At 44.1% G+C, this 18,456-nt stretch overlaps 1 protein-coding gene across 5 annotated transcripts in view; it reads right to left on the bottom strand.

Annotated features, from left to right (window-relative positions):
* ACCS (1-aminocyclopropane-1-carboxylate synthase homolog (inactive)) overlaps positions 1-18,456 on the bottom strand; it is a 32,168-nt gene that overhangs the window by 12,039 nt on the left and 1,673 nt on the right. Inside the window, exons 2-5 of one of the 5 annotated variants that reach the window (XM_072422198.1) lie at positions 5,149-7,056; positions 3,153-3,685; positions 1,786-1,845; positions 1,126-1,196 (exon numbers count right to left, since the gene is read on the bottom strand). In XM_072422198.1, the coding sequence (XP_072278299.1) occupies positions 1,126-1,196; positions 1,786-1,845; positions 3,153-3,685; positions 5,149-5,776 (1,292 nt within the window). In that variant the 5' untranslated portion in view covers positions 5,777-7,056. Of the gene's footprint in view, positions 1-1,125; positions 1,197-1,785; positions 1,846-3,152; positions 3,686-3,864; positions 4,469-5,148; positions 7,807-11,253; positions 11,396-18,456 lie in introns of those variants that run through there. The other 4 variants (XM_072422200.1, XM_072422197.1, XM_072422201.1 and 1 more) reach the window with 4 other exon arrangements.

The raw sequence follows: 18,456 nt of genomic DNA on the forward strand, positions 1-18,456 counted from the left end.
TTGGAAGGAAATGCCAGACTATAGAGGTTAACCCTTTATGGGCACACTGATCAGCTGTTTTCGGGCTCATCTGATGGCAACTCCCAGGCAAGTAAAGGTTCCCCATGCCAGACCTGGTTGTTCTTATTTGTCCCCAAAAGCCCTCATTGGCTAGGTGAACTCTCTGTATAGGTTTCTCCACAAAGCATATTTTAAAACTAGATTATTATAATAATAATAATAATAATAATATTAGGTTAATATAATATTCAGCAACTAAGCCAGTGGTGGTTTTGCAAAGCTGGACTTGGTAATTCCATGACAGCTCCCATGGGTCCCCAAAAAGGTCTCCCTGCAATAATAATAATCCCTATAATAATACATATATATGATCTTCAATGGCTAAGCAAGCAATGATTTGGTAAAGCCACATTATTGTTCCATGACTTATTCTATGGGTCCCCAAAAGCTCTCATCACTGAGGGTCACTCAACTTTTCGGAACAGGTTTCCCTGCAAGGCACAATACTATTGTAACAATAAATAAATATAAACTGTTCATATCATAAATGTGAACTACAGAGAACTAATATCACTCTCAGAGAAAACTAGAAGAGAAACAAAACAAGCGGTAGTTGACCACATAGCTTTGTATTGCATTAAGCTTCGAAAGTAGAGCTACTGCTGGGGTCTGAATTTGGAAGTCACATGGCATCATTTCTAACACAAGAGGACCAAGAATCATCAAAAGCGTGCTAGTTAGGGGTTCTGTGATTGGAACATGTAATATTAACATTTAGTGTTCCTTGCAGATTTTTTTTTCATCTGGGTGGGAGGAAGCTGTAGGTCTGTGGTAGCCTCTGTGTTGTGACCCCGTTTTTCAAGAACCACCCGAAAACTGAAAAGTGCCGGGTGGTGCACCCAGCTAAAAGGGTCTGGGGAGAACACTGAACATGACCAGATGTCTACAGTGTATTCCACAGGTCCATGAATGATCTTCCCAAGTCACATCACTGTTGGAGACCAATGACCAAAAACACATTGCAGGTCATTTATTTTCTAATTTAATCTTCCCCTAGTGTTTATGGCCTGGGTTCAGAACCTTAATACATCTTGATAGTCTTTAGGGTCATTGAGAAAAACTCACAAGCCATGACCTTTCCAGTCCGGATATTGCAGCAGCGGAGGTTCAATCACATTCATGTCACTTTGGGTCAGCTGTATAAATAGAAGAAGCAAACAAGCGTTGCAGAAAATATTTACCAAGTGCTGTATATAATAAGATGAGGTATGCCAGGACGTGTGTCTAAAGTGCAAGAAGATTGAAAATTCTGCTTACTACAATCAAATGGTCAAGCTTGGTGTTGTAGTTGAGAACATTATACTACTCTGGCAAACCTCTACACCAGACTTTCTAGACCGTTTTACCATGGAGGGACCCAAAGAAATAACTTTCATGTGTTCTATAATTATTATATCCACAGATCACAGTATATTAGTGTTGTGGTCAGTGGGAAGAACTCCTCTTACATTGTTGGCCATTGGGAAGAATGTCACCCTTACAGATAGCCACAAAGATCATTGGGGTCACTTAGTTTGACCTGAAAGGTACACATTGCTAAAGGAACCCCAGCAACCTCTGGAGGAACCCAGGGTGCCATACTGCATCAAGTTGTTGGAAACTTGGACAAATGGAAAAGCAATTGTTTATTTATATTACATTACAAAACAATATTTGTAGCAATTGTACTTTACATTGTTTTGAATGTAAAATGACGATTCAAAAGCTATGAACATAAAAACTCACCCGTTTGGACATTAGGTCAAAGCAAAGCTTATTTTCACTGGTGCCAAAGTTGATGATGCCCTATGAAGGGAATAACAATTATTACTAATTGCACAGAATAAAAACCTTAACAATGAGATATAATGCAACCTGAACATTCAGCATTCACATTTTAAATTAAATTTAAGTGAAAGAAAAGAAGGAATTATCAGTAAAAGTTTATACTATTTTTTTTATAATGGAATCCAGTAGGAAACACGTATATATGTAATTGGGTTTTACCCATACCCAGATGTCTTATCCTTTCATATCTTCTAGATCAGCCTTTCATGACCTTAACATAGGGGTAGCCTCAAAATATCTTTCAAGTGTTAGGGAACCCCGGCTATAAATACTATATCCACAGCTCACAGTACATTAGCATGGTGGCCCAGAGGAAGAATTCCTCTTACATTGCTGGCCATTGGGAAGAATGTCACCCTTACAGATCATTAGGGTCACCTAAACTGACCTGAGAGGGACAAATTGCTCATTGCAACCTCGGGAGGAACCACTGGTTTTCACTGAAGTATGGTTGAGAAAAACCGATCTAGATGTCTCATTTAAAACTACCATGCCCTTCAAATAGACTTTGCTGCACATAACTATTGAAAAAAATTGTAGGGAAAAGGGTCATTGATATCCTTTACTTTCCCAACTTCTCCACTACGGGGGGGGGGGGGGGGTCACAATCTTTTCAGCAGCATCCTGGGGAATACTGAGTAGCCTTAAATTCGTAAAAGATTAATGATCATATAAAATGCGCCTGCACTGGGCTGGGGCATCAACTCATAAGGTTTGGGCTACTTAGCATTCCCCGGGATCTTCTTGGCAAGATGGTGGCCTTTCTGAGCCATACACTGAATGTCTTGGGCACCTTTCAACAGAAAGAAACTGAAGTATATTTGTATTGTACCAGGTGGGTCGTCATGATGCCAGAACCCACCCACTCCGCCCAGAGACACAACCCGCCCACCGCCCAGGGCCTGCGATGCGTAGGGGAGACATGGTTTGTGGCTCTGGCCGGCCCGCCCCCCCCAAGCGAGGTCCTCCTTCTTACCCTGCTGGGGGGGTGCACCGGCCAGAGCTGTGGCCCACCTGAGATGGCCTCAGATGGCCGCGGCCCACTAGCCCACTAGTGGGCGAAGGAACAAGAATGGGGGACCCCTGCCCAACAGTATGGGTCTTTATTGGTCAATCTGCACCTGGTAAAAGTTATTTAAAGACCCCAAGAACCTCAATTAAATTTAAAAAAAAATATTTTTGATATTAAAATTAGATATTGATATCCCAAACATTTTTTTTGGGGGGTTAACAATACAAATAAAGGCAGACAAAAAATATCTTACATTGGGGTTCTTGTCCTCATCATACTTGTCTTCATGATATGCTCTGTATCCCTCCTCAGAGGAGCCCTGGAAGCCACTCAGAATGTTGCCACGATTGGACAGATAGGGGCTGTAGAACTGCTTACAATTGTACTTATCTCCCATTTCAGGCTCTTGAACTTTGCTCGAAGAAGCTCTCTTCATATTGTCACCTTCTGGTGAAAAGCCTGAATTTGATGCTGGCATGGGTATGGGTTCCCCTCCATTCTGACGTATCATGCCCAGCATCTGGGAGAACACGGTGAACATGCGCAGCTCGTGCTGACGGTCCAGTTGCAGCCTCCTCTCCTCCAGACGAAGCCGCCGTTCTTCTGCCTCTTGCTCCTGCATCATTCTTCGTTCTTCAAGCTGGAGAAAACGTTCTTCTGAAGCTCGTTGAGCCATTAGCATCTGAGTGATGAGATCCTCCAGTGGCTCCAGTGTTTTCCTTTTCCTCCAGAATTGCGTGTGAGCGTTCTGACCTGAGGATCCCGCCATATTGGATTCACAGAAACCTGGAGGAGCAAAAAGTCAATTAAACTCTTTTACAAGACTAAGATCAACAAAACCATTGAGGCTATATTCATCAGGACAAGGGCATGTGGCATGATCCGCATGGAGACAGATTATACAGAGACTCAAACAACCAACACAATAGGAGTATTGATACTCAAAATCTTTCCAATCACATTACCTATTATCTCTCATTATCTTTCTTGGGGCCCTTTTTCTGTTTATTCTCTTCTCCAAGGACTATTTATCTCCAGAAGTTTCCCAGTTCTTCTGCCCACCTTTAGGCTGGGTACACATGTACAATGGTTCTCGTTTGATAATCGGCTCAAGGCTGATATCGGACGAGAATCTGGCATGTGTACAGCGCCTGTCATCCATCACCTGAACGACCGTCCTGGCCGATTCACGGACGATGGATGACAAACGATCCTAATGGAAGCCAAGGGAGCGCAGCGGGTTGCTGCTACATCATTCTCCCTCTCCCCTTTCCATAGAGCAGAATAGTCCTGTATGTACAGCACAGTTCATGGATCGTGCAGTCCTTAGTCGTTGGAAAGGATTGTGAAAGATCCTTTCCAACAACAATTTGTGCATGTGTGGATGCAGCTTTAGATAATTATACAAAAACTGAAAAGCAAAGGCAAACAGATATCAACAAAGAAGAATTAAGATGTTTTGTAATCGTAAAGATAAGAACTTAGAAGAGCTTCTAAAGCAGCTTTTCTTGACCTTTAAAGCATGGAAGAACCCTTGAAATAACTTTTTGGTCTTCACGAATCCCCTGCTATAATTAATATATCCACAGCTCACGGTATATCTCTTACATTGCTGGCCATTGGGAGGAATGTTACCATCACAGACAACCTAAAAGGCACAAATTGGCCATTGCTCAAGGGAACCCCTTGCTACCTCTGGAGGAACCCTAGAGTTCTACAAAACCATGGTTGGCAAACACTGTTATGAACCTTCCCCACTCTATGAAAAACAATGGCCAATATTTAAAAGAATAATTTAGTGCTACCAGCAATTATTACCTCTTTGCTATCCAAGCCAACCAATAGGTCACAAATGAAGATATTAGAAGACAGAACCCAAAACTGATCCCCAAGAACTTGGCCAACATCTTCAAACCATTCCACACAAGTAAGCCAATAACAGGTCAATAATGGACATCATTCCTACCCTGGTCTACAGATTCCCATTCTATTAGCAGAGTTTTATATTGTGTTAGTCCTAATCAAGCAGAAAGTTATGAATTTATTGCCTTTAATTATTATAGATGATGTTCTTCTGAGCAGATAAGTAGATAAAATTACGTTGTTTATGAACTTTGTGGGCGAAGAGAAAAAAAAAAATATCCGTGTTATTTTTATAAATTATTTTATGCGTGAACATCTTATGAACAAACTATAGAGAAACCCTTTTAATGGGCTTTGAATTGTTTAAAAAAATGCAGTTTTTTTACCTGGAGGGGATACGCTGACCTCACCAGTGACCTCCACTCTCGATATAGGTGAATCTTGACCTCTATCCAGCATGCCTTGTTCATCCTCTTCTTGTTCTCCCCCAGAATCATGTATATATGTCATAGAAGGATGTTCTGGAGTCAAACATTGTTCATCAGACTGGACATCCTCACATTTGATTTCTATCATTTCTGGATGTGTCTGAGAATGACCATACTGAGAGAATGGACCATGAAACCCATCAGACATTGGATTCTGGAGAACATTCTGGTTCAAGATCCCACTGGGTCCTACAGACCCATAAGAGAGAGTTGGACGATGAGTTAACACCCTATCCATTATTTCGTAAAACTTCCAAGCTCTTCCACCTCGCAGGGTCTTGCTGTTGTCCTTCAGCCTTCGATATTCTAGTTTCATCTTCTTGATCTTCTCTCGGCACTGGTCCCCAGTCCTGTGAATTCCTTTTTCCCTCAACGCATCGGCAATCCGGTTGAAGACATGCTGGTTTCGAAGGCAGCTCTCTAGTTCCATCTGAACTGACTCATTTCCCCAGAGCTGAAGAAGCTCCACCACCTCTTGGTCGGACCAGTTACTCCCTCGCTCAAATTTCTTCCCTCTGAAATCCATTCCCAAAGGATAAGGAAAAGTGGAAAAGTCAGAACTAACTAATGAGGACAACCACAATCAAGAGGTCCTCCTAAACTTCATCACTTCGATCTATGAAAGAATCACAGAATGTTCATAGGGCATCTTCTTCATTCTTTCTCCAACTTCAAGTGGTGTCTTCTATTACTCAGACTGGACTTTCCCAACAAAAACAGTTTCAAATTAAATAAGCAGAGCCAACAATCCTGAAGGTTCTGAGGCAACCTTGGAGCTTCCAAAGCTTGCGTCTCAATGGCTGGGCCCCAACCCAGATATTAAGACCAGCTGAATATATTTTTGGTGGTGCCTTCCATTACTCTGACTGGTTGTGCTCAACAAAAAGTAATTAAAGGAAACAGAGTCAAGGATCCTAAAGGATTTAAAGCAACCTTGGATCTTCCAAAGCCTGAGGACCCAAGTGACTGTCTCTGTGGTTTGGCTCTCAACCCAGATATCAAGACCCGTTCAATATTTGAAGTGGTGTCTTCTATTATTCAGACTGGACTTCCCCAACAAAAAGGGTCTCAAATTGATTAAAGGAAGCAAAGCCAACAATTCTGAAGGATAAGGCAACTTTGGAAGTTCCACAGCTTGTGGGCCAAAGCGACCGTCTCAATGGCTTGGTCCTCAACGTCTTATAACTATGGTCATATGTAATGGCAAGCTGTGTAGATGGTGAGCAATGGGTTCTATAGGACAAACAATATAATGAAAAGAAACTTGGTTTAATGGGGAGGACCCAAAAGTTCTGTAGGTTGTGAATAAAGGTCCTATGGGACAAAACATTCAATGAAAATTAATTTGGGTGAATGGAGAAGACCCAAAAGTTCTGTAGATGGTGAACAATGGGTTCTTTAGGACAAGTGACCCAATAAAATGTAATTTGGGTTATTGAGGAGGACCCAATAGTTCTGTAGATTGTGAACAATGGGTCCTATGGGACAAAAGATACAATGAAAATTAATTTGGGTGAATGGAGAAGACCTGAAAGTTCTGTAGATGGTAAGCAATCGGTCCTATAGAACAAACAACCCAATGTAATGTAATTTGGGGAATTGTAGAAGACCAAAAAGTTCTGTAGATGGTGAACAATGGGTTCTATAGGAGAAGCAATACAATTAAAAGTAACTTGGGTGAATGGAGAAGACCCAAAAGTTCTGTCGATGGTTAACAGTGGGCCCTATGGGTCAAAACATACAATGAAGAGTAATTTTGGTGAATGGAGAAGATCTGGAAGTTCTGTAGATGATGAACAACGGGTCCTATAGGAGAAATGATACAAAGAAATGAATTCTGGATGACCAGGAATGGACCTTAAGCCCCAATAGTATATAGAAGGTATAGAACAGTTCTGGGTATGATACAGAAAATGTGGGATTTAATAATAGATTCCTAGTTCATTTAATTCAGGTTATTATTTGGAGGCTAATAAACTAATTTAATTTAGGAATTCTTATTATAATTATCATTACAGGTTCATAAAACCTTATTATAAATATTATATTTTGAATTTCTAAGTTGTAACATTTGATATAAATATTTTTCTATTTAAAGATAATATTATGAATTGAATGTAAAATAATGATACAATGTAACACAAAATCCACCAATCAGCAGAGGAGATCTGGGGGCCCTATAACAAGGACTGGATGGGGGCCAAAAATAGGTTCTGGCAATCAAAAAAGTTGAAAGATCCCAAACTATTCTGGGGTTTGTGATGGATGAGGATACAATGTAACACTTCTGAGAAGTTGACTTTTGCAGGATTGGTGATGATCTATAGAAGAATATTAATAATGAGGAATAGAAGGTGATCGGTGGGGTGGGCTAGTTCGGGTCTGGGGGTCACCCAGAGGGGGAAGGGTTGTAACGCATCAAGGACTCGATCGTGGCTGCTCCGGTATGACTCCGCCCGGTTCTGGCCCGCTTGCGCCCGGCACGGTCCAGTACCGCCCGGTTCGGCTCAGTCCGGACTGGTTCTGAGGCTCTAAGACGGCTCCGGGCTGGGTAGATCACATCCGGGTCCGTGCACATGCGTGCTGCATTATTCCGGGATAACTTTGGTCCGTGTCAGTCATCCAGGAGGGACTGAGATACCCCCCCCCCCTAATGGGGTGCTCTGCTGCCATCTGCTGGCCAATTAGGAAAATGCAGGCAGGGCACCGATTCTATTTGAGGGTCAATGAAAAGGGTGAAGGGGTATTTTATTATTATTATTATTATTATTATTATTATTATTATTATTATTATTATTATGATTAATATTATTATGATGAACAACTGTTCACTTATCATAGAAAAATAAGGGATTTTCTAAAAAAAAGTAATTCAATAAATGGAATCACTTCTTCCTATTGGGTCACACTTTTATTTAGCTTTTCTGCATAATTAGAGCTTGCATAGACAGCCTCTGTGCAAAATGCAAAACAAATCAGTAAAGCAAAAGGCTGCAATGCCCATTCCTTCTGCTGCTCCTTATTATTAATATTGTTATTATTAATATTAATAAACAGGAATAATATAGCGCCAACATATTTCGAAGCGCTGTACATTAAATAGGGGCTGCAAATGACAAACAGGTATAGACAGTGACACAGGAGGAGGAGAGGACCCTGACCAGAAGAGCTTACAATCTAAGAGGTGGGGGAAGTATCACACAATAGGAGGGGAGATATGGAGTGGTGGGAAGTAGTGACGGTTTTAGAAGACGGGTAGGCAAGTTTGACAAAATGGGTTTCTTTTAAATGAGCAGAAAGTAGGAGCAAGCCGAATAGGACGAGGAAGACCATTCCAGAGAGTTGGGGCAGCTCAAGAAAAGTCTTGGAGCCCTGTGTGTGATGAGGTTATGAGTGAGGAAGTCATTAGTAGGTGATTGGAGGAGCGGAGAGAGCGGCTTGGAGGAGATTTTTCTATCAGGTCAGAAAAGTAAGTGGGGACAAGAACTGTGGAGGGATTTGAAGGCAAAGCACAGGAGATGAATTTGATTCTCAGGTGAATTGGAAGCCAATGCAGAGAACAACAAAGAGAAGCAGCAGAAGAGGAGCGGTGGGAAGGATGGATGAGTCTGGCTCCTTTCCTACAAAAATGCTCCTCTTTGTAGACGTCTTTGTCAGTTCTGGAGGGCCCCTGATTTGAGGATCAGAATATAATACAAAGGGTTTTTCTAATGTAAAAACATGGCATACGTAGCCAACAGTTGGCCCCTGCTGCCCCCTGGTAATGCGGGCTTGCTGATGTAAAGGGGGAATCAGATTTTAAAGCTCTTCTGAGCAGGGTCCTTTCCTCCTGTGTCACTGTCGGTATCTGTCTGTCATTTGCATCCCCTATTTATTGTACAGCGCTGTGTTTATGTTGGCGCTATATGAATCCTGTTTATTGTTATTATTATTAATAATAATATTAATAATAATAATAATATGAACTGTGATGTAACAAAGGGACCCTGATATGAAGGTGAGTGGGGGGCTGATGTAAAGGTGGGAGGAAAAGGGCTCTTAATGTGAAAGGGAGAATTCTCCAAAGAGGCACTCCGGATGTAAAGGAACTTGTTCTGTACTTGCATTAAAACACTTACAACATTGTTCAAAAAATAGCTCTGGGACCCCTATATCACCACCAGCAGTGGTGCAGATATGATAGAATTGGCAGCCAAGATCCAAATTCCATATCAGGGTCCAAAGATCTGGAACCACACTGCCGCCCCCACCAGCCTCTGGGATTTATTATAGAGGCCAGTGGTGCAATTATTCCACCATTAATGCATCTTCTATTTAATGCAATCATAGATATTTTTCTTTTTGTCCAATCACTGAGGTGAGGATAATGAGCAGGGATAACCAAATCAAATCCAGAAGGCGGCTGGATTCCAAACACGCTGTAATACCTTGTAAATACCTCCAGCGCTAATTCTACTTCTGCCATCATACCAGCAAAGGTAAGGCACATTAAAAAAAACAACAATGGGGTGCAAGGTCTGCTGCAGGAAAATTCCAGTCTCCTCCTCTGCCAGAAATTGCTGTGCTGTGTAACAATCAAGACTGAATGCACATAAAAGCACATCATTTGGAAGACAAAAACCATCCTATATATGTCCTTTCTATTTAGCTGTTAGCCTGCAGTTCAGCTTTAATAATAAAATTGTTCATTTAGGTCCTCTGTGACAATACAATATTCTTCCAATAGGGGGCGCACACACACTTACAATGGCATGCAGTGAATGAAGTTCTTGTTCCCCACATTCGATGATGTTTATATTTGGGAGTCCAAACAACTGCACCTATGACGTCAGCAGAGAGGTTCAGCAGTCAACAAGTGGTTTACGCTATGACCGCGTGGAACATCTTAGTCCCATTTATTTCACCCATAAAGGGCAGATTTCAGAGAACGCTGCTTGCAAAATCCTATTTCTGCATGACAAGTCCATCGTTACATAAGGAAAGACTTATTTATCAATACAATTCTCCATCATAAATGATGAATTTTGTTATCGGCGAGCTGTCTAATTTTGGAGCCAATCACAACTGCCCCATCCTCTGAAAAATGGGTGATTTTTAATCACAAATCACATGGTGACCCTTTCATAGAGATACTTGTCCAGGTACATAGGGTGACAACTCTCTGTCTCTGTCTGCTATTGCTCTCCTGCGTTGTCACCCTGTGAAATGCATTTCCAATGGAGCCTCAAAGTGGCAATAGTACTGCACGTTCCATAGGCATGGTCTACTGTTATCACAATGTAGAGACAAACCACACGCCAACTAAAACACACAGCTTCAATCCCGACAGATATAAAAGACTCCAATGAATACATCTGTGTAATTAATACTACATTAATAATGCGTTTTTCAAATGCAAACAGTGAAAGTATCTGAAAGTGGCCTGATATCAGCTTTTTGTAGTCCCTGTACAGCAAGGCGGGTGTGTGTGAGAAGAAAAAGCAGCACAAGGAGCCAGAGAGTTTGTAGTATGCTGAAAGGAGAAGCGAGTGGAATGGTGGAGAGATGAGTTCATCGTTGTACTGCTTCTCCTTTAAGTATTCAATCACAGGCTAGAACAACCTGGGCTCAAAAAAGCGTGTTGAATGATATTGGCCATTAAAATGAGAACATCTAGTGGCAGAAACAAGTACTGCATGGGAGCTCTTTTTTTTTTTTTATCTTTTTATGGGTGGTCAGCCATATCTTAGTTATAAAGCCAACTTTAGAATCTGTTTTCTCAAATTTTGTTGTATTATGTTCCATAATCCTTCCGGGATTACAGGGCTGTTGCACTTGTCATGTGCTGTGTAGCGGAGTGACAGCGTGCAGTTGCCTGGCTGTATTTGGTAATTAGATTTGCACAGCAGAAGATAGATTTCCATCCGCTTTGAAGCCGCGCTGGGCAGCCAACTTCCAAACCAAACTGCCGCACGCTGCCAAGAACATGTTTACAAATCCCGGCCAGCTCTGCATGTGTCTTACCTCCCAGCTGCTTTGCTTAACCCCTGCCGGACCAGGACGCTGAACCCTTCCAGGTGAGGTCAGGATAATTCAGGAACGTAAGGGCTGCGTGTGACCAGGTGTGCAGGTGTGATCACTCAGTACACGTCATCTGAATATATAAAAACATTCACCTGGCTCACTGAGCTCAGCAAAGTCAACAAGTCATGTGACGGCAGAGGTAAAGTATTCCTGGGACACATCTGCCAGTGCTGCTTGCATGTCTGTTATCCTGATCCTCTGGCTGCAACACTTCAGGGGGCCTATTGATAATGAAATCCAACATTCAGCAAACATTCTCCAATGGTGAATCCATCGCTGTCATTTATAATGCGCAGATCTAGGAGATTCACCTGCAGAGGAGGTTTGCTGAATGTCAGATTCACATTGAAGCTGGGGGATTTGCATATCAGGCCGTGGGGAAAGGAGAGGCAGCCAATGCAGGAGCAAGGCATGCAGGTAGGCAGGCAGGAAGTGGCTGAGTATGACAGCACTGAGTTAGAAACAGGAAGACAAATAGTGAATAATGAATTTATGATATCTCATTCATAGATGAATTTGATATGATTCAGGAAGGTGCTCAGTAGTTGGATGGGGTCAGGGGTAGACAAGTGAGGAAGGAAGAGGTAAAAGGTGCAAGAACAGAAGGACCCCAGGTGCATCTGCATTGGGGGTCTGCATTGATTGTTTTGCACTGGTAAATCACGTCTGCATTGGGGGTCTGTACTGAGGTCTGCACTGGGGTTCTATCACTGAGAGGGTCTGCAATGAGGTCTGCACTGGGGGTCTGCCCATGAAGGGGTCTCTACTGTGGTCTGCACTGGGGGTCTGCATTTCGGGGCTTCCACTGGTGTCTGTAAATCCCGTCCACGATGGGGGGCCTGTAAATGAGGAATGCACTGAGGGGTCTGTTATTGAGAGGGCCTGTACTGAGGTCTGAATCGGGGGTTTGCGCTGGAGGTTTGTACTGAGGTCTGCACTAAGGGAGTCTGTCACTAAGGGGGTCTGCACTGGGGGTCTGTCATTGAGAGGGTCTGTACTGAGGTCTGATCCGGGGTTTGCACTGGGGGTCTGTACTGAGATCTGCACTGGGGGTCTGTCACTGAAGGGGTCTCATTAACATCCAAATTGTGGGTCTGTCTATGAGGACTATGCTGATGGTCTGTTACTGAGGTCCAGAGGTGTTAACCAGGGGTTTGCACTGGGAGGGTCTGTCTCTGAGGGGGTCTGTACTGTGGTCTGCACTGGCGGTCTTCATATAAGGTCTTCCACTGGTGTCTGTAAATCATGTCCGCAATGGGAGGGGTCTGTAAATGAGGAATGCACTGAGGGGTCTGTTACTAAGAGGGTCTGTACTGAGGTCTGAACGGGGGGGGGGGGCTTGCACTGGAGGTCTGTACTGAGGTCTGTACTGGCGTCTGAACCAGGGTTTGCACTGAGGGTCTGTACTGAGGTCTGAACGGGGGGGGGGGGCTTGCACTGGAGGTCTGTACTGAGGTCTGTACTGGCGTCTGAACCAGGGTTTGCACTGAGGGTCTGTACTGAGGTCTGCACTGGGGGTCTGTCACTGAAGGGGTCTGCAATGTGGTCTGCTATGGGGGTCTGCATTGAGAGTCTTGCACTGGTATCTGTCATTAACATCCAAACTGTGGATCTGTCAATGAGGACTATGCTGATGGTCTGTTACTGAGGTCCAGAGGTGTGAACCAGGGGTTTGCACTGGGGGTCTGTCTCTGAGGGGGTCTGTACTGTGGTCTGCAATGGAGATCTGCATTGAGGATCATGCACTGGTGTCTGTCATTATTTTCTGCATTGGGGGGTATATCAAAAAGGATTACACTGGGGGTCTGTTACTGAGGTCTGAACCAGGGGTGTAAACTGTGTGTCTGTCACTGGGGGGTCTGCACTCAGGGTCTGGCACTAAGGTCTGAGCTGGGGGGGGGGGTCTGTTACTGAGGTTTGGACTGGGCATCTATTATTAAGGTTTACACTGAGGGGTACGTTCCTGAGGTCTGCACTGGTTGTCTGTATTGGGGTCTGTCACTAGCATCTGCATTGGGAGTCCATCACGAAGGTCTGAACTGCAGGCCTGTTTAAGGTTTCCACTGGGGGTCTGTTACTCAGGGGTCTGTAACTAAAGTTTGCATTGGGTGTCTGCATTGGGGGGGTTACATAATTAAAAACTGCACTGGAGTAACTGTTTCTAAGGTTTGCACTGGGTGTCTGTCACTGAGGCCTAAACTGACGATCTGTTACTAAGGACTGTATTAGGGGTCTGCTTAGGGGTCTTTCATTAAAGACTGCACTGAGAGGACTGTCACTGATGTCCCAGATGCAACAAAACAAAAAGCAGTCAAAGTCTCTAAGTTCTTTTTCTTCAGAACAAATATGAACCATAATAAAAAACTATACAAAACACAGTCCTCTGTCACCATACCTGTGTGAGAAGCCTCAGATGTAAGCTGCCCCCTCCCCTATTCTGTGTACAGCCCCATGGATGACGCAATACAGGGCAATATGGATATTACAAACATTTGCCCCCCACTGGCAGCCAAAGAGCACAGCCAGTTCCCAGGGCAGCCCGGGAATGTGAGTGGCATGTTTGTGTACTTTCCTCCCTCTCTCTAGATATAGAACCTTTGACCTACAGCTTTCAATACATTCACCATCAGCCTTTCATCCGTGAATCACCGCTCTGCTGCCCAGCATATAAAACTCAGTGTTGCAATGATCATAATTTCTGCTTATCTCTCTGTGTTCCAGTTGTCTGCAGGCCAGCGCTTCCCCTCGGTGATGGAATAAGTCCTGCTGATCGATGGAAAGTTCCAGGCATGCAGACACAATGCTTCCGCAACGCCAAGATCAAAAATTAAATTAAAACGTAAAAATAAAAATAGATCGAAATAGAATGAAGACGTGATTGCCGGATCGTATGAACCGGGGTTCCCATGTGACTGTATTTCATAGGGTGATGGATGGGGGATTTCTCATGCAATTGGCATTCCCAGGGGTGAATATAGAGGTGCAAAGTGTGCTGCTGTACAGGGGCCCCAAATTTTCCTAAGCCAATTAGGGGCCTGAGCCAATTCTGCAAGGACCAACTGTTGGCTATGCCTGCCTTTGTGCCCAGAAGCAGCTACAAGCTAATGAAGTCTGCTCTGTGAGCAGTTTTGGAGCTTTGCATTGTCTTGAAAAGGAAATATGGGGGTACGGGAAGGTAGGAGGCATCATTGGTTCTCCAAAAACACTTTTCCAGCCCCTGAGGAACTTCTAAGCAGATGTCTCAAGTCTATGGAGACTGACTTGAGACGCGGCATGGAACATCTCAATGCAGGGCAAAACTGAAAATGCACCACTGGTAAAAGATTGCATAGTTTGCAACCGTTGCTAATCAGGAATCTTGTGGTACCATGACGCATTGAACCATTGCAATACCGATTGCTTCAGCCGTGATCCGGAACACTACCTAAAAAATTTGGGATTGCTCTAATGAAGCAAAATCAATGGATTCGTCCTCCAAGTCTAATTCCTGCATTACCGTACATTACAAAAGAACAGTACAAAAGAAGGAACAATGCAGCAGGGATGTGGGGAGTCCCTCATATGGGGCACAGAAGGGGTACAGACCCACGAACTCAGCCCAGGAATAGTTGGCGCCTCCTATAATCGGCATAGGAGGTGTACAGACCCAGGAGCTCAGCACAACAATGGTGGGCACCCCTTATAATGGGCACAGCAGCAGTATAGACGCAAAAACTCAGCACAGGAATGGTGGGCACCTCTTCTAAAAGGCACAGCAAGGGTATTGACCCAGGACTTCAGCATAGGAATGGTTGGCGCCTCCTATAATCGGCATAGGGGGTGTACAGACCCTGAAACTCAGCACAAAAATGATGGGGGCCCTTCTTATGGGCACAGCAGGGGTACAGACCTGGGAACTCAGCACTAGAATGGTGGGCACCTCTTATAATTGGCACAGTGGGTGTACAGACCCAGGAGCTCAGCAAAACAATGATGGGCACCTCTTTTAATGGGCACAGCAGCGGTATAAATGCAGAAACTCAGCACAGGAATGGTGGGCACCTCTTCTAAAAGGCACAGCAAGGGTATTGCCCCAGGACTTCAGCACAGGAATGGTTGGCGCCTCCTATAATCGGCATAGTGGGTGTACAGACCCAGGAACTCAGCACAAAAATGGTGGGGCCCCTTATTATGGGCACAGCAGAGGTACAGACCTGGGAACTCAGCACAGGAATGGTGGGCACCTCTTATAATTGGCACAGCGGGTGTACACACCCAGGAGCTCAGCACAACAATGGTGGGCACCTCTTTTAATGGGGACAGCAGCGGTATAGATGCAGAAACTCAGCACAGGAATGGTGGGCACCCCTTATAAAAGGCACAGCAACGGTATTGACCCAGGAACTTAGCCCAGGAATGGTGGGGACCCTAAACAACCAAGAGGAAGGACCATACTTGTTTCCTAATGGGGAGGACGCTGCAGGAGAAGAGAGGAATCCTCCCCCTTTTCCATGGAACAGACGAGTGTTGTTCATACATTTTGGAAATGATCACAAACAGGGCCGGCATAGGGAGTACAAAGTGTGCAGGGCCCCGGACCTTCCTCAGCCATAGGGGACCCCAAGCCAGTTTGGCAAGTGGGTCCCAACTCAACATCTCCAGCAATAATTCTTGCACGTCTCTCCGGAGATTACCAAGAACCTAAATTCCAGATTTGGGTAGGGACCCTTTGACAGAAACGCCCAGAGCAATCGGCATTCCCAGATTAGGAGATGAAGGAGAGACCCTGCGGTTGCTATGGGCGACACGAGTGAATGTTTGCTAATTGGGCCTTGATGATGTGGGGGGGATCACAACAGCAGCCAATGTCAGCCTCGTAAAATTTAGCCATGGACTGTTGGCCCCTGGAAGCCGCCTTCTGACTCACAGATTTCTGCGCTCCCAGACCCTCTCAGATTGGGTTAGGATCGGCTCTGTGGGCTTCCAGCCAGGAAAACAACTTTCAAAACACAGACCGATAAAACATGTGTTGCCATGGCAATGTCCCAGAGTTCCACTGGCAGAACACACGGCTTTCTCTTCAAATATTCCCTGCGGGGTTCTGCGCTGAGCTGAAATGATGCGAACTCAGCCAGGGAAACACAAGGGGGGGAAAAACCCGATTTCATCAAAGAGAACCCGTCGCAGCAGCAACAGAGGCCGGCTAGGTTTGCAAAGCTCCAAGCCCATCATCCTCATCCTTGATTACTTGTTGCTCATGATAGTAGATGCAATATTTTTCCACTTCCTGTCACAGGGTGACAACGGTAATCCCAATGGCACAGCAGTGTTGTCGCCTTGGGGAAACGGTAATCCTAAATAGACATAGACATTTCTATATGGCGCTAAATTCCCTGAAACTGTTCCAACATAGACCATATAGGTGTATAATGCCTGGGTTCTAGACTGGCACTTTCTACACACCAGAGCTCCCATGGGCACCTTGGGTTGTGATTGGGTAAAAGGAATCTAGGTTTGAGGCACCATACACCAAGACACCAAGGAATTCCAACATGTAATCAAACAGAAACTGTGAGTCAATATGTTTTTGGAGCAAAGCACCTTCTCCCATTGGAACCATGAGTTGTGATTGGGTAAAAGGAATCTAGATTTGAGGCACCATACCATGATACCGCATTCAAAACCCCAACGAACACAGTCAATATGTTTTTGGAGGAAAAGCTTTGGGCTCTAGGTTGGCACCTTCTCCCATGGGAACCATGGGTTGTGATTGGGTTAAAGGAATCCAGATTTGAGGCACCACACCATGATACCACAGTCCAGATACAAGTTTGTTCCAATGTAAAATCAAACAGAATTTGTATAAAAAGTCAACACGTTTCGGGATTTAGCCTTGCCTCTTCATCAGGGCTTTAAAGAGGCTTTCAGGCTGGGCTTAGGTGGACAGGAACATTTAAATGCTTGCAGAAGCAGAAAGATGCTGTTGGGTTTACTGAGAATATTCTTATAAAGAATAAGAACCATATAAGTGTATGATGCCCGAGCTCTAAGATGGCACCTTCTGCACTCCAAAGGTCTCCTACAAGCACCTTGGATTGTGACTGGGTAAAGGGAATTTAAACTTGAACACATGATAGCACTGTATACAACATACAAGTTTGTTCCAATGTAAAATCAAACAGATACTATATACAAAGTCAACACGTTTCGAGGGCTGAGCCTTGCCTATTCATCAGGGCAGGAAACTTGGCATTTGTATTTTCTTCCTAATAACTATCCTAAACTCAGGGTAGTATAAGGTGGACAGGAACAATAAAATTCTCATGGATGTGGAAAGATGGTGCAGGATTCTCAGAAAATGTTCCTAATCCCAACATAAAAAATGAAGACTATGTGGGTGTACAATTCCTGGTCTCTATGCTTACACCTTCTGCATACCAAAGGGCTCCCACGGGCACCTTGTATTGTGACTGGGTCAAGGGAATCCAAATTAGAAGGGCCACAGCATGACACCAAAGTCCAGTTGTTCCAATGTAAAATCAAATAGAAATTGTATATAGAGTCAACACATTTCGGGGGCTGAGCCTTGCCCTCCTCATCAGGACTTGAAAGACAGGAAACTTGTCATACCCAACGATAGACAATAGATAATATATTCAAAGTCAACACGCTTCAGAGGCTCAGCCTTTTCTCTTCATCAGGGCTTGGAAGACAGGAAATTCATAATTTCTTTTTTCTTTTTGATACTTTTCTTAAGCCCAGGCTGGTCTTATATGGACAGGAACGTTCACATTCTTGAGGAAGCAGAAATATTGTGCAGGATTTACTGAATTTTTCTTAATACCAACATATAGTATGAGGACTATATGGGTGTACAATGCCTGGGCTCCAAACTGGCACCTTCTGCACACCAAAGGGCTCCAACGTCCACCTTTGATTGTGATTGGTTAAAGGGAAGCTTTAGCACACCACAATACTATAGTTCAGATACAACTTTGTTTAAATGTAAAATGAAATAGATATTGTATTCAAAGTCAACGCGCTTCGGGGGTTTAGCCTTGCCTCTTCTCCACCCCAGCAGTGACCCAACAGCTCAGCTCTCCCTGATCCTCCATCTCAACATTGACTCAGCAGCTCAGCTCTTCCTGATCCTCCATCTCAACA

This window comes from Pyxicephalus adspersus, chromosome 9 (genome assembly GCF_032062135.1).
Source record: "Pyxicephalus adspersus chromosome 9, UCB_Pads_2.0, whole genome shotgun sequence".
NCBI lineage: Eukaryota > Metazoa > Chordata > Amphibia > Anura > Pyxicephalidae > Pyxicephalus > Pyxicephalus adspersus.